This window comes from Pelmatolapia mariae, linkage group LG18, assembly GCF_036321145.2.
Source record: "Pelmatolapia mariae isolate MD_Pm_ZW linkage group LG18, Pm_UMD_F_2, whole genome shotgun sequence".
NCBI classification, from domain to species: domain Eukaryota; kingdom Metazoa; phylum Chordata; class Actinopteri; order Cichliformes; family Cichlidae; genus Pelmatolapia; species Pelmatolapia mariae.
Window position 1 is genome coordinate 7,306,539 of NC_086243.1, and position 20,881 is coordinate 7,327,419.

The following is a 20,881-nucleotide window of genomic DNA, read 5'->3' on the forward strand; positions in this document are numbered from 1 at the left end:
TTGGCGCATATATAGCAGTTATGAAAGTAATTTTGCTTTGGTCTGGGATTTAAAATATTTATAAACGTTTTATTTTATTTGATATTTGATTTCGGGGGGGAAGTCGTCGGCGATGACGTCACGTCGATGAAGGCGTTGATCGTCGCTCTCGCTGGGAACTGACAAGAGGAACGGAAAATGGCGGACCTTGAAGACGTTACGCTGGACGGGAGACCGCTCCAGTCCCTTCGAGTAGCGGACTTAAAGGCTGCTCTCGAGGAGAGGGGGCTGTCGAAGAGCGGCCAGAAGAATACTCTCATCAAAAGACTCAAGGGGGTGAGTTTTACTGCGATATATGGTGCCACGGTCGCTGCAAGCTAACGTTAACGAAGAGACGGGCTGATGCTCTCTCGAGGGCCGACAACTGAGTATCGTTACTGCCGAGCGTAGTAGAGTTATCGAGGTTAAAGCTCATTCACCAGCTGTAAAGGTCTCTATTTTGTCAGCGCTGTGGTTATGCAGTGCTGTGGCCCTGTAGAAATGTTCCAGCTACGGAAAGACTGGCACTTCACTCAACTTATCGGCTAATCCTAAACTGTGTCTCAGGTTGATGTTGTCCTGTTAGCTCGTTAGCTCTCCTGGCTAACGCTATGAGTTGATCAGTGGCCTTAGCGACTCGCTTGCTGCTGTGTATGCTGCTTTTAACGATGTGTACATTGCTCTTGTGAGTTTGTCCAGCAAATTAACATTTCACCACTTAGAGTTATTGCGAAGATCGACAACTTTTAGCGGCTAGCCCGCAATTTTTAATTAACGTTCTTGCATTTTTTTTGTTGGTAAACGCATTGGCTAGTTTTAGGAGTAGTTTCCCTCAAAATCTGCAGCAGGCCCGTGAGCTGCCGTAGGTCTTGAGCTTGTTTGTTTACATTGCGACAGATCGTCAAACCTTATTAAGAGAGCTAGGGCGTTCTTTTCTTTTTGTTACTGGGTAGTCCCGGTAGCATTTATTCACTGAGCTGCGCCATCAACGCTTTACTGTGTGTTTGCATTGCGTTTATATAACCTTTATTACACCAGACAGTGGCTCTTTTCTCACAAAACCCAGAATATGTTGATTATTTTAGTCGTAGTTGCCAGCTAACGTACTTGCAAAGCTCATATAAAGCCATTTGGTTATTAACAGTTTCGTCCTACCAGCATCTGATAATGACAGTGACATTATAATGGACATAATAGCAATGTAAAAGATCAACTATGTCTACGTACAAAGTAATAGATCGTGAATAAAGTAGTAGTAATAGTGCATAGATTTATACAAGGTGTTTCATTGGTGATCAATGAAATTTAAGATAAGTTGATCACTGGTTGGTGTTTGACCACAGCTTTAGAGTAACCTTGTCAATTATTGTTTGACAGACTCTCATGTCCTTTACCATCTTACGTGGGAACATTGTTGCATATCATCCTCCTTCGTTTGTCGACAAGTTTTGTAGTTTCTCACAACCGCAGGCTTTCTAAAAAAGTATCAAAGATAAAATTCTCCAAGTCTAACATTATTATAAAAGAGGAGCAGTGATGCTTAAGGATATTTGTTACATTTAGTACACAGAGACTCATTATATTTTGTCAAGGGCGGAAATATCAGCGGATGTGATAAAACATACTACTGAATAGAGTGCAGTTACAAGGTTGCCCATGAAAGAGTGTTCTCCTTTTATTGCTTAAAAACATCTCTCATCTCACTAACAGGCTCTCATGCTGGAGAACTTGCAGAGGACCTCCACAGCTCATATTGGACTACAGCCAAACTCTCAGGTGTGAATCTCAAAGATAGTTTTAGTTTCATATAAAAGGCTGAAGTGTCTTGATAAGTGATGGCCTTTTGTGTATATATGGCAAAACGTGCATTTACACAACCTCATAAATGTCTGCAAAAAGTATGTGTTATTAGCCTTGAGATCTTGCATTGTATTTCAAAATTTCTCTGTGTGTTTAGATTGGTGAGGAAATGAGCCAGAACAGCTTTATAAAGCAGTATCTGGCTAAGCAACAGGAGCTACTGAGGCAGCGTCTGGAGAGAGAGGCTCGCGAAGCATATGATACAAATGGCAAGTTGTGTTGAATAAAATACTGTAAACATTATGAATGGTTATTGTAAAGTCTTGTGATTTTTATGTTTATTTCTCTTTTGTGAACAGAGCAAGAGGAGCACGCAGAAGTCAACAATAGTACATCGTGTCCTCCTCCAGCCCAGGTTAGACTGTACTTTCTCTTCTTAAGTGTTACGTGTAAAAGTAACTTTCTGATTAAAATTGTGTGAGGGGAAAAATAAATAAATCTGTGCTCCCTTTCTGTTCTTGTCAGGATGTCACACCAGCATTACCTGAGCAGCACAAGCCAGCTGGTACCTCTGGTGAAGAGGGATTGTTTGGTGCGGTAAATGAGGGCCAAGCAAACAGAAATCAGGAGGCTGACATGTCCAGTCCACCTGCTTCTGGCTCTGTGCCCATGCGTGTTCCTGCCGCTGAGCAAAGGCCAGAGAGAGGCTCTGCATCCAGCGAAGTCCCAGGTGACAGCGACGATGACGACAGCGAGGATGGTGACGAGGACGGTGACGATGACGACTGGGACAGCAGTGCTCGAAGGAGAAACTTCAGAGAGCCAGCCAGGGGACCCACAACAAGGGAGAGGTCTGCAGCGTCCCGTCAACCACAGCAGCAACACATCCCTTCTCTTTTGTCACCTCAACTCCGCCAGCCAACACCGCCTCCTTCCCCTCCACCAGAATTATCATTCCCTTTGCCTGACACCCCTAAACAGAGTCCACCTAGTCCAGATGTTCCCCCAGCCAGGCGTTCCCCCAGTTCTTCCAGCTCTGGTTCCTCCAGCAGTGGTAGCCGTAGTAGCAGCCCTGAGCCACAAAGGAGTGGACATGCTGAACGCAGGCCTGGCCCACTAACCCTTCTGGCACGTAAAATGGAGTCAGAAGGTGCTTTCTCCGGAGCAGGATGGCATGGCACTGATGGCGAAGGTGATAGGCAAGACAGCAATTCATCCTCAGCTACATCATTTCCTGGCAGAGGACCACCAGAGAGCCTGGTATCTGCCACCACTCACACCTCTAACACTGCAGAGCATGTACCATTTCCAATAATGCCAGGCACCAATCAGGGTGTTGCAGGAGCACATTCAGCCCATATTCACGTACCTGTGAGTACGCTTGAGCCCACTGTGCCTGACGAGAGGGTCAGAGAGATGGAGTCTGACCTAGAAAGACAAGAGAAGCTGAGAAAACGTCGGCAAGAACGTGCCGCGGCAGAAGAGCGAGAGAGAGCCCTAGCACTGGAGCGAGAAAGAGAGCAAGCTTTGGAGAGAGAGAGGTTTGAGCAACAGCAGGCCTTAGAAAAGGAAGAGAGAGAGAAGGCTTTGCAGAAGGAGAAGGAACTTGCTCTAGAAAAAGAGAGACAGGAGAGGGAGCAAGCTTTGGCTAAAGAGAGGGAAGAGCAAATGAGGGCCTCGGAGCTTGAAAGGCAAGCTGAGCTTCAAAGACTTAAACTTCTGGAGCAAGAACGGCTGCAGAGAGAAAGGGAGGAGAGGGAAAAGCGCGAGAGAGAAGAAATGGAGAGAGCAGCTTTGGAGCGTGAGCGAGAAAGGCTAGAAAGAGAAAGAGCTCTGGAGGCTGAGAGGCAGGAAAAGGAGAGGATTGAGAGAGAAGAGGCTCTGGAACGGGAAAGGTTAGAGAAGGAAAAGGCTTTGGAGCAGGAGAGGATAGAACGTGAAAAAGCCTTAGAGCAAGAGAGAATTGAGAGGGAAAAAGTCTTAGAGCAAGAGAGGATCGAGAGAGAAAAGGCTCTAGAGCTAGAAAGGTTGGAGAGGGAGAAGGCCTTGGAGTTGGAGAGAAGAGAAAGAGAAAAAGCTTTAGAGCTAGAAAGGCTGGAGAGGGAGAAGGCCTTGGAGTTAGAGCGAAGAGAAAGAGAACGACTTGAAAGAGAGAAAGCTTTAGAGCGAGAGAGGATAGAGAGGGAAAAGGCCTTGGAACGAGAGAGGGTGGAAAAAGAGAGGGCAGAGAGACAGGCGGCTCTTGAACAGGAGAGAATTGAGAAAGAGAGAAAGGAAAAGCTAGAGAGAGAGAGAGCCCTACAGCAAGAAGAACTAGAAAGGGCAAGAAAAGAGATGGAGAGAGCTCTGGAGCAAGAAAGGGAAAAAGCTCTTGAACGTGAAAGGCTGGAGAATGAGAAAGCAGTGCAGAAAGAAAAGGAGGAGCGGGAGAGGAAGCTGGAGCAGGAGAAAGATAAAACTGGGGTGGCTGAAAAGGAGAGTGAGAGTCACCTTTCTCCATCCAAATGTGGCCTTGAGGCTGGTCTTACACCCCTGCCAACTCCTCACCCCCTCTCCACAGGACCCGCTATAAACTCGTCAGCAGAGGCAGGAGTCTGGGAACAAATCCATGCTCCAGAACCCCAGAGCGAAGGCCAAGCAGCAGAGTGTAGTGCAACCATTTCAACAACATCTCTTTCACCACACTCATCATTTAAAAAATTCCGGTTCGTAATGGACCGAGCACAACCCTCATCCACGTCTATGGTTATTAAGCGGCCCCGTACATTTTCTGATAGCCCACAGCCTCGCACCTCACCTGTCACTTCTCCCACCACTGTTGGGAAAGGACAGTCTGAAGGACATAGGCCCTCAGTTAAACAGGAAGATTCAGAGCTACGGACAAATCAGCAGGTTGCTGCTGCACCACCAGGATCTGTGAGGATCCAGTCTGAGGAGGACACTGCTGTTATTACTGAAATGGGTCCCAAAGAAGAAAGAGCCAAAAGGCTAGTGTTGGAGGATAAAGAACAGGCAGCTTCAGGAAAGACTGAACAGGCTGCCAAGGAGTCCATCAAAAAAGTAAAAGAAGCTGATGAAAGCAAGGGTTTGTCAAGCTCAGTGAGTGGAGCGGAGCAGAGAGGAAGAGATTCAAAGAAGGAAAGGATACGAACAAGACAAAGATCATCATCCGATTCCTCTTCCTCAGAATCGGACTCTGGGTCCTCATCTTCTCAATCATCCGGTTCATCCTCGTCCTCTCAAGAGAAAAAGAACTCCACCTCCAGAGTTACAAAGGTAAGAATAAATGATCTGTCTCTCTTTGGCATTAATGCAAAGTTGTATTAAATCTATATAAACCAAACTAAATTAGTTCCAAAATGAACATATTTGGATAAATATCCATCACCTTAATAATCAAGGTATAACATCCACCTATGTTGTTGTTTCCAGCAGTTGGACATATTCTGAATTTACATAGAGCTTGAACAATGGCACCATACACATTTGCAGTCATTAATCATGATTTGGCAATGGTATAGATGTTTGACTATTTATTTGTGTCACACTTGTGACTATAAAGTTGTATAATATACCAGTTTATTAATCTTAAATCATATTGTTGCTCAGATTGCATTTCTCCACAGTCTGCTGAATTCTTTATGCTAAATTTTTTTTTAATCATTTAAAAAGAAGGCTACTTTACTTTTAAGGGAATCTGTATTCATTGGGTGTAGTGGGCTCTCAGCAGAGTGGTATTAGTCTCTGCTCACGGCAGGTGTTTTCTGGCAGTATCTCTGAATACAAGCGAGTGGGTACAATTTTTTAATTTAATTTTTTTTTATCTGTTAAAACTGTCTGGTGTGTGTTTAAGACGCTGTTGGCTATAGTTCCTTAGCTTAATACCTGTGGGGCTAAATGCAAAGTTGTGCTTGATGCATAAATAGCACAAGTCAGATGAAAACATTTGTATCTCTCTACTAATTTTATCAATGTTTAATCATCATGTGAGTTGCAAGGTAAATAAGAAGACTCTGTTGTTGACTAGGCTAGTAACCAATTTTTATTTGGTGTAGTATTGTTTTTTTTCCTCATCAAAGAGAACTTCCATTTGCATCAGTCACATCCTCGCACCCATTTAGTAGTCTAGTTGTCTATTTGCTGGGGTAACTTTCACTCAATGTTATCTGAAACATCACCATTAACGTGGATCAGTGTCTTAACAGTTAAACTACTCTCTCACCTGCTCAGTACAGTTAAGATACCTGGAGAATGCTAACCACTCCGTTGTGAATAGTAGCTTACTGCTTCTTCTCTAATAGTTTTCTATAGTTTGGAGCTGTGTCTTGGGTCATTGTCCTGTCAAGCAATTGGCTCCAAACAAAGGCAATGGCTCACACAGTTTTGCAAAAATGGAGTGATGGCTGTCCTTGTTCTACAACTATTTCATCCTGTGCAAATCTCTTATTTTACCAATGCCAGAGCACCCAAATTCATCCGTTTCATCCGTCATGACAGGTGGCATCAAACACCCCTTCAGGTTCTTTTACACATGTTCTTTCTTTTTCTACCCAGTCACTCAAACTTTATGTTCAAAAGCTTTTCTTATTTTGTAATTCTTCAGTAGCTGTGCTTGCCATCTTAATCTTTTCCTTTTATTGGCCGCTCTCAGATGTAGCTTTACTTACCAACTCTAGTAATGATCAGCATCTTGGATTTCATTGATGTTGAGACTGGGGGTGGGGGTGGTTCTGCGGGTGGCTCTTTTTAGAGGCGCTGCTAATTTTGTTTAACAAACCAGCGACTCAGATGCCCTGTTCTGTAGATCACTGGGACCCCTCATTTCTCTCTTTTTTTTTCAGTTTGTGTCGTATGGTGGTCTTCTGTAGATTGTGAAAATATCATAAACATCCTTTCATGAAGTTGACAGTTTTTTCCTGTGTTTTTAGGGGGGATAACAGCCTTTATCAAGGACAGAGTTTCAGAATCAAGCTATTTCCTTGGCTGTTTTGCTATATAGTCCTCAATTCTGCTAAGTCTGATAAAGCCAAAATTTTTGCTTCTTTTTTTAAAAAAAATATGAAACAATAAATCAAAAAGATTTTAGTTGTGCACACATGGTGGAATATTTTTTTTCCTAATAATTAATTATTAATACATTAAAAGGATTAACAGCCACTGAGGAAAGCAGGTGGAATGGTGTCCATCTCTTTATACTGCCACGTATTAATAAAGCTGTAAATGTAACTGTGAGTACTTGCATGACTAGCCCTTAGCATAGTGGTTAGCATAAGTAGGTGCAGAGCTCCTTGGAAAAGGGCTTCCAGAGAGATTTTGCTAAATCAAATATATACAGAGCTATATCCTGTGACCCGTGCTGAATAAAGGAGCAGACAAAAGCAGCTAGCAATAAAGGTTGTCATTTATTGTTTCCATTGATTTTTTTAATGAATAAAATAAAAAGATTAATTGCCATTTACCATTTCTGAATAATCATATTATTATAAATCATATTATTTAAACTGAAAATGTTTATTTTTTTTAAAACTTACCGTGCCTATTTTGTAAAAATAAATTCAAAGTAGACTTTATATATTTTCGCTCCAATGCAAAAAAAATAAAATAAAATATTGAACTGCTCTCTTTTTTTTCTTAAAGGAGGAGACTTCTAAAAGAGATTCCTCAACACAGCACGTGGCGGCTCAGCATGAGGATTTAAAGAAATCCTCAAAAACCTCTCCCTGCAAAAGAGAGACGTCTGTAGAGAAGGGTAACACAACTGCAGATGGAGACAGTCACAACGTGGTAAGTTGCTTAGAATAAGTTCCCCAGAAGATTCACCTTGTCACAATATCTGTGTCAGAATGGGCAGGTCTTTGATAATAAAATAGATTTGCCATAAATGAACCACACTGTCTGCTCTTCATCTTATTCCCTGCCCTTTAAAATTCCCAGGCACAGTTTACCGAAGCACCGACTGGAGAAGAAAAACATGGGAAGAGAACAGACAGTGAGGAAGAGGAGGAAAAGGACAAACAAAGGTCTGGTTTTCAGTCCCAGTTTTCTGAAACATATCTTATAATTTGTGTGTATGTCAGATTTAGTCACTGGGATCAGTGTATCTGTGCTCTTATTAACATGTAAGTATAGAGGCTGTTAACAGTGCTCAGTAACTATTTGACCTCTGCTGCATCATGAGTGGGAATTTGCCAGTTTGGCCCTGTTAGGTGGACGGTGGGCCAGTCTGTTCAAATTAGCTTTGTTGCTCTGTATACCACACAACACACCAAACACTAATGCACTCGCTGCTAATTGAAGAGCTACAGCAAAGGCTCAGTTGTTTAGGGGGTCTCTCTCCCTCCCCTCCCCCTCTTTATATTCAGTTTAAAACTGGTTGGAAAGATATATTTTATTTTTACTTTATATTCTATTTTTACAGAAAGTGTTGTTGTCAGCTAGATTAATAGTTTTCATTTCACCAGTCTCTTCAGCTCTATTCCACATGTGCCCGTGTGACAGTAGATGCACTTAGAGTAAAGAGCAGGGAAAGAAGAAGCTAGTGGGACAGTAAATGACAGCCGTAGCCGGCAGGCTGATGCTCACAGTAAGCTGAAATGAGACTAGTGCAGCTAATTAGGTGAATAACAAATGTAAAATTTAAAAAATGTATTTTGGTCCTGAAGCCATTTATCGTTTTATTTATAAATAAATATAGCAGTTGTATTTATTTTATGTATGATGTACTCTGTACCTGAAGTGATGGTATTATAATTCTCAGAACTGGAAAAATTTGGACTGATAGTTCCTTAATTGTCAATACAGTCAAAATAAACATTTCTTGAAACATGAATTGATTACATTGCTGTGGAGAGGTTTTCCACTTTCTGAAAAAACAAACAATGGATAACAATGGCAAAGAAGTTTCATCTCCTATGATCTATTATGTCATTTAAGGTTCTTAAATCTAAACTAGGGACAAAACCAAAGTTGTGAATAGCCTTGATCTTCAGCCCCTCCGGTGGCACTGGAGTAAAATCAGACTTGAGTCTGTAGTGGAAATTGCTGCCTGATTTTGTATGTCAAAAGTGTCAAGTGACACAGTTTGTCCCAAAATCCACAAATACAAATGAAAAGCATCGTAGAAAAACAATATGATAGATGAGCAACATTGGGTAGGAAACCTTTTTCACATTCCAGTGCTTTCTTTACCCTTTTGTTTTACCTTCTTCTTAAGGACCTTTTAAGATATTTCAATAAATGAGCAACTCACTTTTATGTCTCTTCTTATTACAAAAAAACATACAAAAACAAAATGATAGAAACATGTTTTTGTCAGATTTTTAAAAAAAAATTGTTTAAAAAATTTAAAAAACAAAACAAATTGTAATAAAACACTGGATTAACTCCACATAGGTCAACACATTCACCACATTCACCACATACAAAACTACTAATAAAATTACGAGTAATAACCTGCCATGTCTGAGGCTTTTGTTCGATTCACTCATGTATATAAAACACAGGCATGTATGTGAATTTATCATGTTATTCATTGATCTTCATTATATCAGTGTATATCCAGTGCACCTGGAAAGTACTGACAGTGCTTCACCTAGATGCTTGGTCCTTGTTCCCAATTTTGTCAGAATGCAGCCTTATTCCAACATGGAATAAATTCATTTACACACAATACCCCATTATGACAAAGTAAAAAAAAAGGTTGCCTGTAAATCTTGCAAATTTAATAATAACATTTTTTAACATGTACATAAGTATTCACAGCCTTTGCTCAATATTTTGTTTAAGCACGTTTGGTAGCAATTATAGCGTCAAGTTTTGTTTAGTTTTTTTTAAGTAAGCTTGCACCTATTTTTGGGCAGTTTCTCTCATTCTTCTTTGCAGACCCTCTAAAGCGCTATCAGATTAGGTGGGGTGTGTCAGTGCACAGCCGTTTTTCAGATCTTTCCAGAGATGTACAATCAGGTTCAAGTCTGGATCTGGATGGGCCATTCAATGACATTTGAATTTCACAAAGCCAATCTGTGGTTATCTTGGCTGTGTGCTTGGAGTCGTTGTCCAGTTGAAAGATGAATCAAGGTTCAAGGTTCTTTATTTGTCACATGCATAGTTATACAAGTATAACACACAGTGAAATGTATCCTGACACGCTCCTCAACATGTGCAAAAAAAAAGGGGGGGGGGGGTAGAGGAATAACATTATAAATATATATATATATATAGTATATACATTGGGTGAATGTGCAGTAGTAGCAGCAAGCAGGTGAATTCTGTACATTAATATGAATAGACATCTGACTATTTTACAGAATGGACAATATAAACATATTTAAAGTTAAAGGAATTGAGTGTCTGGAGGAGAGTCTCAGTCAATTATAGATGATGTGAGAGGGCGGGTGTGTGTGTGTGTGGGGGGGGGGGGGGGGGGGGGGTTTAGGGCCCGGATGGCTTGAGGATAGAAGCTCCTCTTGAGTCTCTCTGTCCTTGCCCGGATGATGCGGAACCTTCTACCAGATTGTAGAAGTTGGAACAGTTTGTTGCCAGGATGGGACGGGTCCTTCAGTATCTGCGTTGCTCTAGTCCGGCATCTCCTGGTGTAGGTGTCCTGAAGCGGGGGGAGAGCAATCCTGCAGCAGCGTTCTGCTTTACGGATCACTCTCTGGAGAGCTTTTTGGTCCTTCACACAGCTGTTTCCAAACCACAATGTCATGTTCTGTGTGAGGATGCTCTCCACAGCGCCTGTATAGAAGATCCTGAGGATCTTTGGAGAGACCCTGAACTTCCTCAGTTGTCGTAGGTGATACAGGCGCTGCCTAGCCTTTTTGGTCTGGGCCTGAATGTGGGCAGCCCATGTCAGGTCTGAGGAGATGTGGACGCCAAGATACTTAAAGGACTGCACCCTCTCTACTGGAGCTCCATTAATGATAATGGGCTTGTAGTCTCTGTGCTGACTCCTTCTGAAGTCCACCACCAGCTCCTTGGTCTTGCCGACGTTCAGCTGGAGGTGGTTGTCCTGGCACCATGATGCCAGATTCTTCACTTCGTCCATGTAGGCCACCTCATCGCTGTTGGAGATGGCACCCAACACCACTGTGTCGTCAGCAAACTTCACAATGGTGTTGGAGCCGTGGGTGGCCACACAGTCTGAAGTGTAGAGGCAGTAGAGCAGTGGCGAGAGGACACACCCCTGTGGTGCTCCTGTGTTGATGGTGATGCTGTTGGAGACACACCTACCCACCCTCACCACCTGAGTTCTGCCAGTGAGGAAGTCCAACACCCACGCACACAGACGACTGTTGAGTCCCAGATCCCTCAGCTTTGTGAACAGTCTGCTGGGCACTATTGTGTTAAACGCTGAACTGTAATCAACAAACAGCATTCTCACATAGTTACCCTGTTTCTTGTCCACGTGGCTGAGGGTGGTGTGCAGGACGTGGGCGATGGCGTCCTCAGTGGATCTGTTGGGTCGGTAGGCGAACTGGAGCGGATCTGTGGTGTCTGGGATGGAGGAGGAGATGATGTTCTTCAGCAGCCTCTCAAACACCTTCATTACTACCGAGGTCAGCGCAACTGGCCTGTAATCGTTCCGGGATGAGGGTTTGCTGTTCTTGGGCACCGGGATGATGGTGGAATGTGATGAATCTGAAGATTAATCAGATGTACAGAATGCTCTGGAGCAGGTTATGAAGGATGTCTTTGTGCATTGCTGCGTTCATCATTTCCTTGACCCTGACAAGGTCCCAGATGCCAAAAAACATACCCACAGCATGATGTTGTCACCACCATGCTTCACTGTAGGGATGGCAGTGGCCAGTTGATGAGTCGTACTTGGTTTCCTCCACACACAAGAGGCTTGGCATTTTTTTCATCAGACCACAGAATTTTGTTTCTCGTGGTCTGAGAGTCCTTCGGGTGCCTTTTGACAAACTCTAGGTGGGCCGTTATGTGCCTTTTACTGAGGAGTGGCTTCTGTCTAATTGCTGGAGTGGTGCAGAAATGGGTTTCCTACTGGAAAGTTCTCCTCTCTCAACAGGGCAACACTGGAGCTCTGTCAGAGTGACCATCGGGTTCTTGGTCACCTTCCTGACTAAGACCCTTCTACCCTAATTGCTCAGATCGGCTGGGTGGCCAGCTCTAGGAAGAGATCTGGTGGTTCCAAACCTTTTCCATTTACAGATTATGCATAATCACTTACTTATTAGCATCAGTCTTTGATTAACTCTTATTTACAGATATGCATTTTTCTTTCTATTGCAGCATGCAGATAACTAAAGAATATTTTTAACATAATAACGACATAATTGTAACTATAATGTAATTACTAAATTAAGTAAGAAGTAAGTAAGATGTTAATTCTAATACTCTAGGCAGTTTTTATTGTAAGCTTCATCAAGATGGATGATCAGTGTAAAAGAGAGGCCTACGATCATCATAGTAAGATGTCAGGTTGTTTCTCCCACAAAATATATTGTAGCATTATTGTGCTTAAACTATCCTTTAGGCGCAAAGCTAGTGAAATGACCGAAAGCTTTTTATTTCTTCTTTTTTTTTAATCTCATTATTTCATAAATATTTCAACTTAAAAAAAACAACAACTCAATGGTAAGAGTGGAGTTATTATTTTGTACATCGCTATTTACATATTGTGGGAAAAGCGCGTGAAAAAAGCCACATTGTTTTGTGTAATGACATACTGATGTGTTCACTTTAACGCTTCCATGATGTCATTATAATGAAGACCTGATAAAAACGGTGTAAGAAAAAAGGCTGGGCATTGAATTTCCCATCAGGCGATTGATGAGACTACCTTAAATCCGGCGTGCTAGAAAAGATGTGGGTCCTTTTTCTTTTTTTTAATACAAGATCTTTTTTTTCTTTATTCGTTGCAACATGGCTGTGCTCAGTCGGCGGGTTTAGCAGCCTTTGCCGGCCTTTGGCTCTCCACACCGCGGCTCAGCTAGACAGCAGGCGACACTTTGTCCGCTGCAGGTTTCGGTTGACAGCCGCTGCGGTCATGGACGTATTCACAGAGGAGTAGTGTTCGGAGAGAGGAAGACAGCAGGGAGGGAAGAGAAGCGGTTCGTTGCGACGCAGTCGTTTTAACGGCAGTCGCAGTCTGTGTGCTGCGTGTGGAGCGAGCACGGCGTGGTCTCCGTGGTGTGAAGTTCCCCAAGTTGATTTCAGTCGCAATGAGTGGACTTGTTCGCGTGTGCTTTCACGAGGATGGTGTGACGACGTGAGGCGCACGCTCATTCGTCAGGTACCGTGTAGCTGTAGTGCTTGTCGGATCTGGACGGGCGCAGCTTGGCTAAATAAGGAGTGTGGTAACTGCGTTTAATTTCTGTTTTATTTTTCTCGCCTCGGCTCAGTTCTTTAACCCTGAGGGGGACGATAGCAGCGCATTTGATGTTGTCACCAACGTGTGATGCGGTGAAGGCGCAGTAATTTTAGCATTTGCTGGTTGCTGTTTGTGCATTACATTGGAATGGGTCCACTTGCTGAGATTTTAACGCGTTTTTATGCTGTGTTGTGGTTCCTTGACACGTGTTTGAGAAAACGTGGATTTTTTGAATTATGATTGCAGTGTAATGACATTTAAAGGACTAAAGTATTAATTTTGCATGCACTGCCCAGCTAATGGCAATATTTACAAAGGCATATCCATTTTAAATCAGTTTTAATTTAGGAATCAATTAAGTTTCTTATTTTAATCCTTTTGTTCACACAGCTTATTTTTTCCTATTGCTAGGAATATTTTTAATACTTTAGATTTGACATGTTTTGTTTTTGTTAAACATTTACATAGTGTTTTGATTGCTTGTGTTAAGCTATTAATTTAATGTTTATAATATTTTTAATATCTTATGAGCAAGTTTTCTTTCTTCATACTGATGATCTTTTCTTTCTTTTACCTCTTTTCTTTGATGTGTATTTATTTTTAACAATATGCAGGCAGATGAAGGAGACTACCATGGCAGATCCAGAGAAATTTCAAGAAACCAGTGAGGAGGTAAGGCACCTGGAGAATCCCAAATCATTTCAGTTCTGAAGGCTTTCATTAACTAAGTACTTTGCAGGGGAGATGCAGTTTTTTAGGGATGTTCCTCGTGACTAATTTACTAGTTGTTTAAACAAGAGAGAAAACTTAGCTATTCATCTACTTAAAAAGACAGAAAACTCTGACTATATTAAAAACTGGACACAAATTAATTGACAAATTTCAACATTGGCCCAAAAAGTATTGCATGTGTGTTTGTGGAACTATATGAACTATAGTATGAACTGTAACAATATGTCCTGCACCACAGTGCAGTGTGATTACTCGTGGGTTTAGTTCCAGTTTATTCTGACACAACAATATTTATTTATTTTTAAACAGTGCTGAAGAACAGCGATGGTTCGCTGTCTCGGCTGTCATCTGTTTACTTTCCCCCCTCGCTCGTTACTTTCCTCCACAGAGATAGGTAGAGAGACGGAGGCATAGCTGGTGTCAGCGCTGCAGGCAACATGAGTGGCCAGCAGCATCTTTGAAATGGCAACTGCTGTTGTATAGTAATAATATAATAATACATTTAACTGGCAGCAGTGTTTAAACGTCTAGTCAATTAGTCACAGGCATCCATAATAGTTCGATTTTTTTAGTGCACTTTTTGAATTATTCCTAGTTTTTAAACATGTTACATTTTACTGTAAGTATTTAGATTTTTGTTTTGTTTTTAAACAACAAGAAAGGGTCATTAGAAGGTTTAATGGGCCATTTTCAAACTTGGTAGTATGTTAACGTTGGATACTGAACAAACAGCAAGGGTGTTTTCTCACTGTGGCTGATGTTTAAACCCCAAATGATTCCTTTGTTATAAAGGTGCTCATGCTTCTTCCATTGCCCCTATTGGTACCTGCATACTACCTCTGGCACTACTGCTACTGCTGCACCTGTTCCACTGTCCCCAAGAATCCAGAGTTGACCACAGATAAGCCCCCAAGTCTGCACTACAGAGGGACACCCCTGGCAACAAAGTCTGCCTCATTTTCACCGATATGGCTGACAGAAACTATTAATTGGACCAGAAGTTTTAAAACGAGGGTTGGCTAGTCAATGTTGCCCACATCTTGCAGCCTGATTTTTACCAATCTAGCCCCACACCCTTAAAGTCTACAGCGAGAGCATGAGGAAAGAAGCTTGCTCACTTAAGCCAAGTTCAAGGCTGCTGTGAACAAGTTTAAAGAAGTTTTTTTTTTTTTTTTAAATTATTGTCAAAGTCATTTTTTTTTTTTATCTCATAACGATCAAAGAAAGTGGGCATTGTGGATTATGACCTGGAGAATGGTATGAAGGACATTTGGATTTTTTGTGTATGCTGCTTGGACACTTTTTCAGATAGTTTAAAGCAAATATCTGGACTGCAAGAGGCTGGGAATGTTTTCTCCTGAAAAAGGACTTGCCATTTGGGTCCCTTTTAAACAGCTTTCGCCAGAGTTTTGCTACTTTGTGACTGCTTCTTAAATACAGCAGAACTTTTAAGTCAAACTTATGGAGTTGTTGCACAGTGACTGTTGACAGCATTCATTATCTGGTCTCAATTTAAGTGGACTGATCACTCTCTTCTGCCAGTATAAAAGTCTGCCACATCTTTAAAAGGACTAACATCTGAAGATGACTGCTTTGGCCAAGAACATTTCAAAGCCCAAACCCAAATGAACTATTGAGCCCAACCTACCAGCCAGCAAGATTTCAGATTTTCATCCAGCCACCATTGATTGGACCCTTGTTCCCTAAATACAGTACATGCAGTCGTGATTGGGCCATATGCAAAACAGTAAGGATCAGGTGTCAGGGAATAAGTAGATGTTTACTCAGTGCTGTATTTCATAGCTTATTCTGAATGTGTTTAATATTAATTTATATTCTTTTTAATCACTGGTGGAGAATGAGCTTTGGATTTTTAATTGTGCCTCCTGCAGTTTAACAAAAATATTTCTAAACCCCTATTTGGTGATCTTGTGTCTTAGTTTACTTATAGCTGACTAAAGTAGTTAAATATTAGTTTTGTTGAACTAGTTGGAGTTTGTCTACAAACATTTAAAAAATAAAACATTTTAGTGCTTAAATTGAAACATTACAGTTTCCACTAGGTCCTTGTTTTTGTTTTGTTTTTGTTTTGTTTGTTTTTTGAGAAAACCAGCTAAAGAAGTTCAATCTTTAAAAGTAAGCAATGTTTTCAAAAATCTACAGGTGTAGAGCATAAAAAGTTAGAACACATCATAAACTTTATTACAAACGCAACATAGCTTGCCATCAATAGACAACGAGTTTTAAGGCGAGGTGTTGTTCTCAGTTGCTCTTTACCCGCTTCTTGTTTTTATTCCACATTTTCTCCAACTTGACCATTTGTCTCATTCCATGGTGTCGGCGTCTCACCTCTCCCATGTATGTCGGGTTGTTTCTATCTTCTTGTGTTTCAGAAATCAAAGGCCTTCTCAGCTCGTAAGATCTCTCTTAGCAGTGAGTACAACCTTTCACCTTGTTCCATTCTTTACCAACATTTGATCATTCATGTTGATATTGTGGCTTTTTCTCCTCATATTTGTATTAATCTATTTTACAAATATTTTTGATATGGGAGGTGCAGCATTGATACGCTAAGGTTTGAGAACACAGCAGCGTTAAAAAATTCTTAAATTTTGTTATTCAACAGAATATATAATTCCGTAATCATTCAAAAGACTATTGTCTGTATATATTTCCGGTTGATGTGTTGCATAAACGTCGAGCTTTGTATTGATTCCATTACTTCCCAGGCAGTAAATCATCCCCGGGCACCAGCAGTGCAGAGGGTGAACAGGAGTCTGGGACAGTGGCTGGTCGCAAGAGGAGGTGGGGCTCCAGCACAGCTGTCACTGCCAAGAAACCTTCCATCAGCATCACCACTGACTCACTCAAGGTATTTGCAGCAAAGCATAATTTGTTTTACATTGTAGTTAACAGTAATTCTCACAGATGCATTGTAAACACTGTCTCGTAGAAAGCTTAACCATGTTGTGTCCTCACGCTTTGCCTGTAGTCTCTGATCCCAGACATCAGGCCATGTCTAGGACAGGAGGCAGTAGTTGACTTGCATCCAGAGGAAGCTGTCCTCTCTGGGGCTGATGATGAAGACAGGGAGCGCTCTGATCAGGACCTTCAGATTAGACGCACAGTTACACAGGTTACTGTTGTTAGTGTTTAACTACTGATTAACCTGACGCTAGTATCTTCACTTTCATTAAGTGTAAAGTGCTCTTTAAGATTGTTTGAGGTCATCTCTCAGTTGATGATTGCTTGGTGTGATATCTTGTATTTAAGGTGGTGCATTCAGAAAGCCAGGAGAATGGGCAAAGAGAAGCAAAGAGGAGCAGGCAAGAGGAGGCAGAGGAAGATGATCTACAGGTAGACCAAGAAAGGACAAAGGCTCATGAAGAGCAGATGGATACCTCTATTCCTGTAGCTGTTGAAACTCATTCACCAACACATACCAGCCATGATGTAGAAATCAACACTGGTAAGATATCCACAGTAATATGGCTTCTCTGCAGAAATAAATTCATCAGAATTAATTCATGTATTCCTGAAATCTAATTTTCTTATTACCTTATGTTTAAGAAAGCCAAATGGGTGCATAACAGAAAGGCTGACAGAAAGACTTGAATAATTCTTTATAGGGATGCAAACAACTCTTTTCAGTCGGTGCTGATTTCTGGCATGCCATCTTGGGTGTAGCAATTCAAATAGTTTAATTATTTGACACTCAAACATACAGACCTCTTGCCTTGGAAAAGGAAAATATGTTCTATTATAAGAACTACAAAGACAGTGATGTAATGGAGACACTTTGCTCACCGTTTTTCATTCTAGTGACCCCCAGCGACACCCTCATCCGTCGCTCCATCAGCCAGCAGAAAACAAGTGTTTCCATCACAATTGATGACCCTGTTCGCACGGCCAAGCAGCCCTCGCCACCTCGCGGAAAAGTCTCCACTATTGTTCACATCTGCAACCTGGTGAGAGAATAGGACCCATGAACAGACCCATGTTGGGCTCAAATTTCTAAAATATGAGCTATAGGACATGGATTTTTTTTTTCTTTCTTTTGGGGTTGATTTTAGATTTTTTTTTTTTTGTTGAGGTATAAAACTTACACAATATATTTTCTTCTACTGTCATAGACCCAGTTAATTTATAATAAATCAAATCAATTAAGTCAAAAAAAAAATTGTATGGAAAAGTTTCAGTTTTTCCTCTTGTAATCTTGCTGACTTCTTATTGCATGTGTTTTTATTTAATTGTTACACTGTGTTTATCTTGTTTGCAGTGTGTAAATTGTTAGTAGTCGCACTTTATTCATGTTGTAATGGAGTCTGTGACACTGTTCAGGTGAGGCCATTCACTCTGGGACAGCTTAAGGAACTGCTCAGCAGAACTGGCACTCTGGTGGAGGAGGGCTTCTGGATTGACAAAATCAAGTCCCACTGCTATGTCACTGTAAGTTATTAAAAGCATTGAGTTATATATCTGCAGCTCAGACTGCTTTTAGACATTGGAAGTATTTTCTCTCTCTCACGGGTCCCCCACTATACTTTCCGTGTCTAGTATTCAAGTGTAGAGGAGGCAGTCGCCACACGAGCAGCTCTTCATGGCGTGAAATGGCCACAGAGCAACCCAAAAGTTCTCACTGTTGACTTCTGCCAGCAGGATGAAGTAAGAATATTTTTGTTTGAGTTTTTTTCCCCTCCATAAGTGTTAAATGTTTGGCTATCTGTTATCTGAACATGTCTCTGCCCTGTAGTTGGACTTCCACAAAGGTTTGGGTGCAGGTGACAAACCTGGAGCAGAGGAACATGGTCCTGGCTCCGGCCGTGGTCGAACATCGGGCCTGCCTTCTCTCCTTCCTGAGCGAGATCAGTGGGCTGAACGGGAACGTGAAATGGAACGCAGGGAGCGAGCTCGAGCAGAGCGGGAGTGGGATCGCGACAAGGTTAGAGAGTTTGGAAAACACGGAGAAGAGAAGGAGGGAGGTCCTCGAAGGTCGCGATCAAGAGAGAGGCGACGCAAGGAGAGGGGAAAGAGCAAGGAGAAGAAAGGTAAGACATGGATTTAGAGTCAGTGTATCGGGTCCGCTGCCAGAGGCCTGTTCTCTTGTCTAATGTTGTGTGTATTCTCTGTCAGAGAAAATGGCCGAGGATCCCCCTGCAAAGCTGCTTGATGACTTGTTCCGCAAGACTAAAGCTGCTCCTTGCATATACTGGCTTCCACTTACAGATGAACAGGTGACGAACAAACCACTTCATACCTTTTGGGGGTTTTTTCAGGCTTAACGCATAAATCTTATTCTTTGTCTGACAGAAAGTTTTAAAGTTTTATTTTTTACATTTTCATTGTAGTTTGCCCAGCGGGAAGCTGCCAGAGCAGAACGGGCAAAAGAACGTGAGAAACGGCGAAAGGAGCAAGAAGAGGAGGAGAAAAAAAGGGAAGAGGAGCGCAAGGAGAGGGTGAAAGCTGGAGGAGGCACAACAGAACGCAGTGAGGGTGAGAAAGACAAGGACAGAGAGAGAGACAGAGGTCGAGATAGAGACAGGGAGAGGGAGAGAGAGAGGGAAAGGGAGAGGGAGAACGACAAACGCAGGGATGGCTACCGTAGGCCCGGGGGCAGCGGGGCGGGCGGAGGCCGACGCTCACGCAGCCGCAGCGAACCACGAGAAAGGCGGCGCTAATGGCCAATCAACTGATGGAACTGTCCTAGAGACCGCCCTCCTCCATTTGCCTTTCACTACATGTACTTTGTTACAACTAAGACCCAACAGAGGACCAACCGATGTCGCTACCATCTCTCAAATTGTCATCTTCTTTTTTTATTTTAAAGCACATTTACACCTACACACATTTATGCTTTAAGGGGACCATGATTTTTTTTTTTTTGCAGTGTTGTTTCTCAGAGCGCTGTCCGTGGCGTTACTGTCAAGGTTTGATATTTTTCTTTCTACATTTGCCTCTTTTTCTTCAGTTTTTGTCTTGACAGCATAGCTGTTTGACTCACTGGGTAATTTTGATTATTTAGCCCAACATGCCCCATTTGCCCCATAGTGTGGGTGCCAATTATGATTTGCAGTCACTTGTTGTCGCCTCTGTGTTTAACAATTTGGATGAGGAATCCTTTTGTTGCTGCATGTAGTACAAGGCTCCTCCTGCCAGTCCTGCCTAAAGAGAAGACTCGGTCCTCTGCAGAGAGGACTGCATAAATCAGACAATACTGAAATAGGTGTGTTTGGCTTTTTGTACAGACTTAAGATTACTTCAAATCAAGTCTTTAAATGAGGCAGCTCTGGGGTATTTTTAAACAAGCGTGGAATAACTACTAAGGCAATGCAGTGTTCCTCTGTCTCTGTTAAGAGATGAGTTTATTCTCTGTGGGAGAGAATCTGTCACAGCTGACACAAATTATGTTCATGTCCTTATTGATTCTCCTCTTCTCCCTTTCTTCCTCTTCCTCCAGTACTCTGACCCTGTAGAGTCAGTACAGGCCTGAGAGGGGAGGTTGCATTATGAGTTTTCTCACCAATGGTTTTAATTTTTTTCTATCTTTATCATTTAGTACAAAGATTTGTTTTTTTGGTTTGTTTTTTTTTTGTTTTGTTTTTTTAATTTCTTCTTGAGTACGCCTATCAGTGGTGAATGTACAAATAATAAAAATTGAAGTTTGAAATGACTGTGACGTTTCTTTCCGTTCTCCATGCTGATTGAGTTTGAAGTCAGTTTTGTTTCTCTGTGATAACAGTTAAAAGTACTGTAGAGAGATGCAATACTAGGAATATGTGACTTCAGCAGTTATCCTTGGAATCCACAAGGTGTCAGTCACACCATGCTGTGGCTCAACTCATGTATCACTTTGGAAATGAGAATGATGTAATGCTATTGGGTGACTCAGATTATTAACTTTTACCTGCCTTCTTAGTTGTTACAGTTTACTCACTTTACTATCTGTCTTTGTGTTGCCCTGACTTTCTTTCTGTCTTTATTGTAAATGTGTCCACA

The 20,881-nt window shown here is 41.8% G+C and overlaps 1 protein-coding gene across 1 annotated transcript; it reads left to right on the forward strand.

The window, feature by feature from the left end:
• Positions 1–158: 158 nt before the first annotated feature.
• acin1a (apoptotic chromatin condensation inducer 1a) lies at positions 159–20,546 on the forward strand. Its single transcript, XM_063460983.1, has 18 exons — positions 159–315; positions 1,729–1,794; positions 1,976–2,087; positions 2,178–2,233; positions 2,344–5,094; positions 7,456–7,602; positions 7,753–7,838; positions 13,768–13,825; positions 16,279–16,318; positions 16,615–16,757; positions 16,878–17,021; positions 17,159–17,354; positions 17,708–17,853; positions 18,227–18,334; positions 18,443–18,550; positions 18,639–18,933; positions 19,019–19,119; positions 19,234–20,546. Exons 1-18 carry the CDS (start codon positions 178–180, stop codon positions 19,561–19,563), a joined length of 5,025 nt encoding a protein of 1,674 aa, XP_063317053.1. The 5' UTR covers positions 159–177; the 3' UTR covers positions 19,564–20,546.
• The last annotated feature ends 335 nt before the right edge of the window (positions 20,547–20,881 follow it).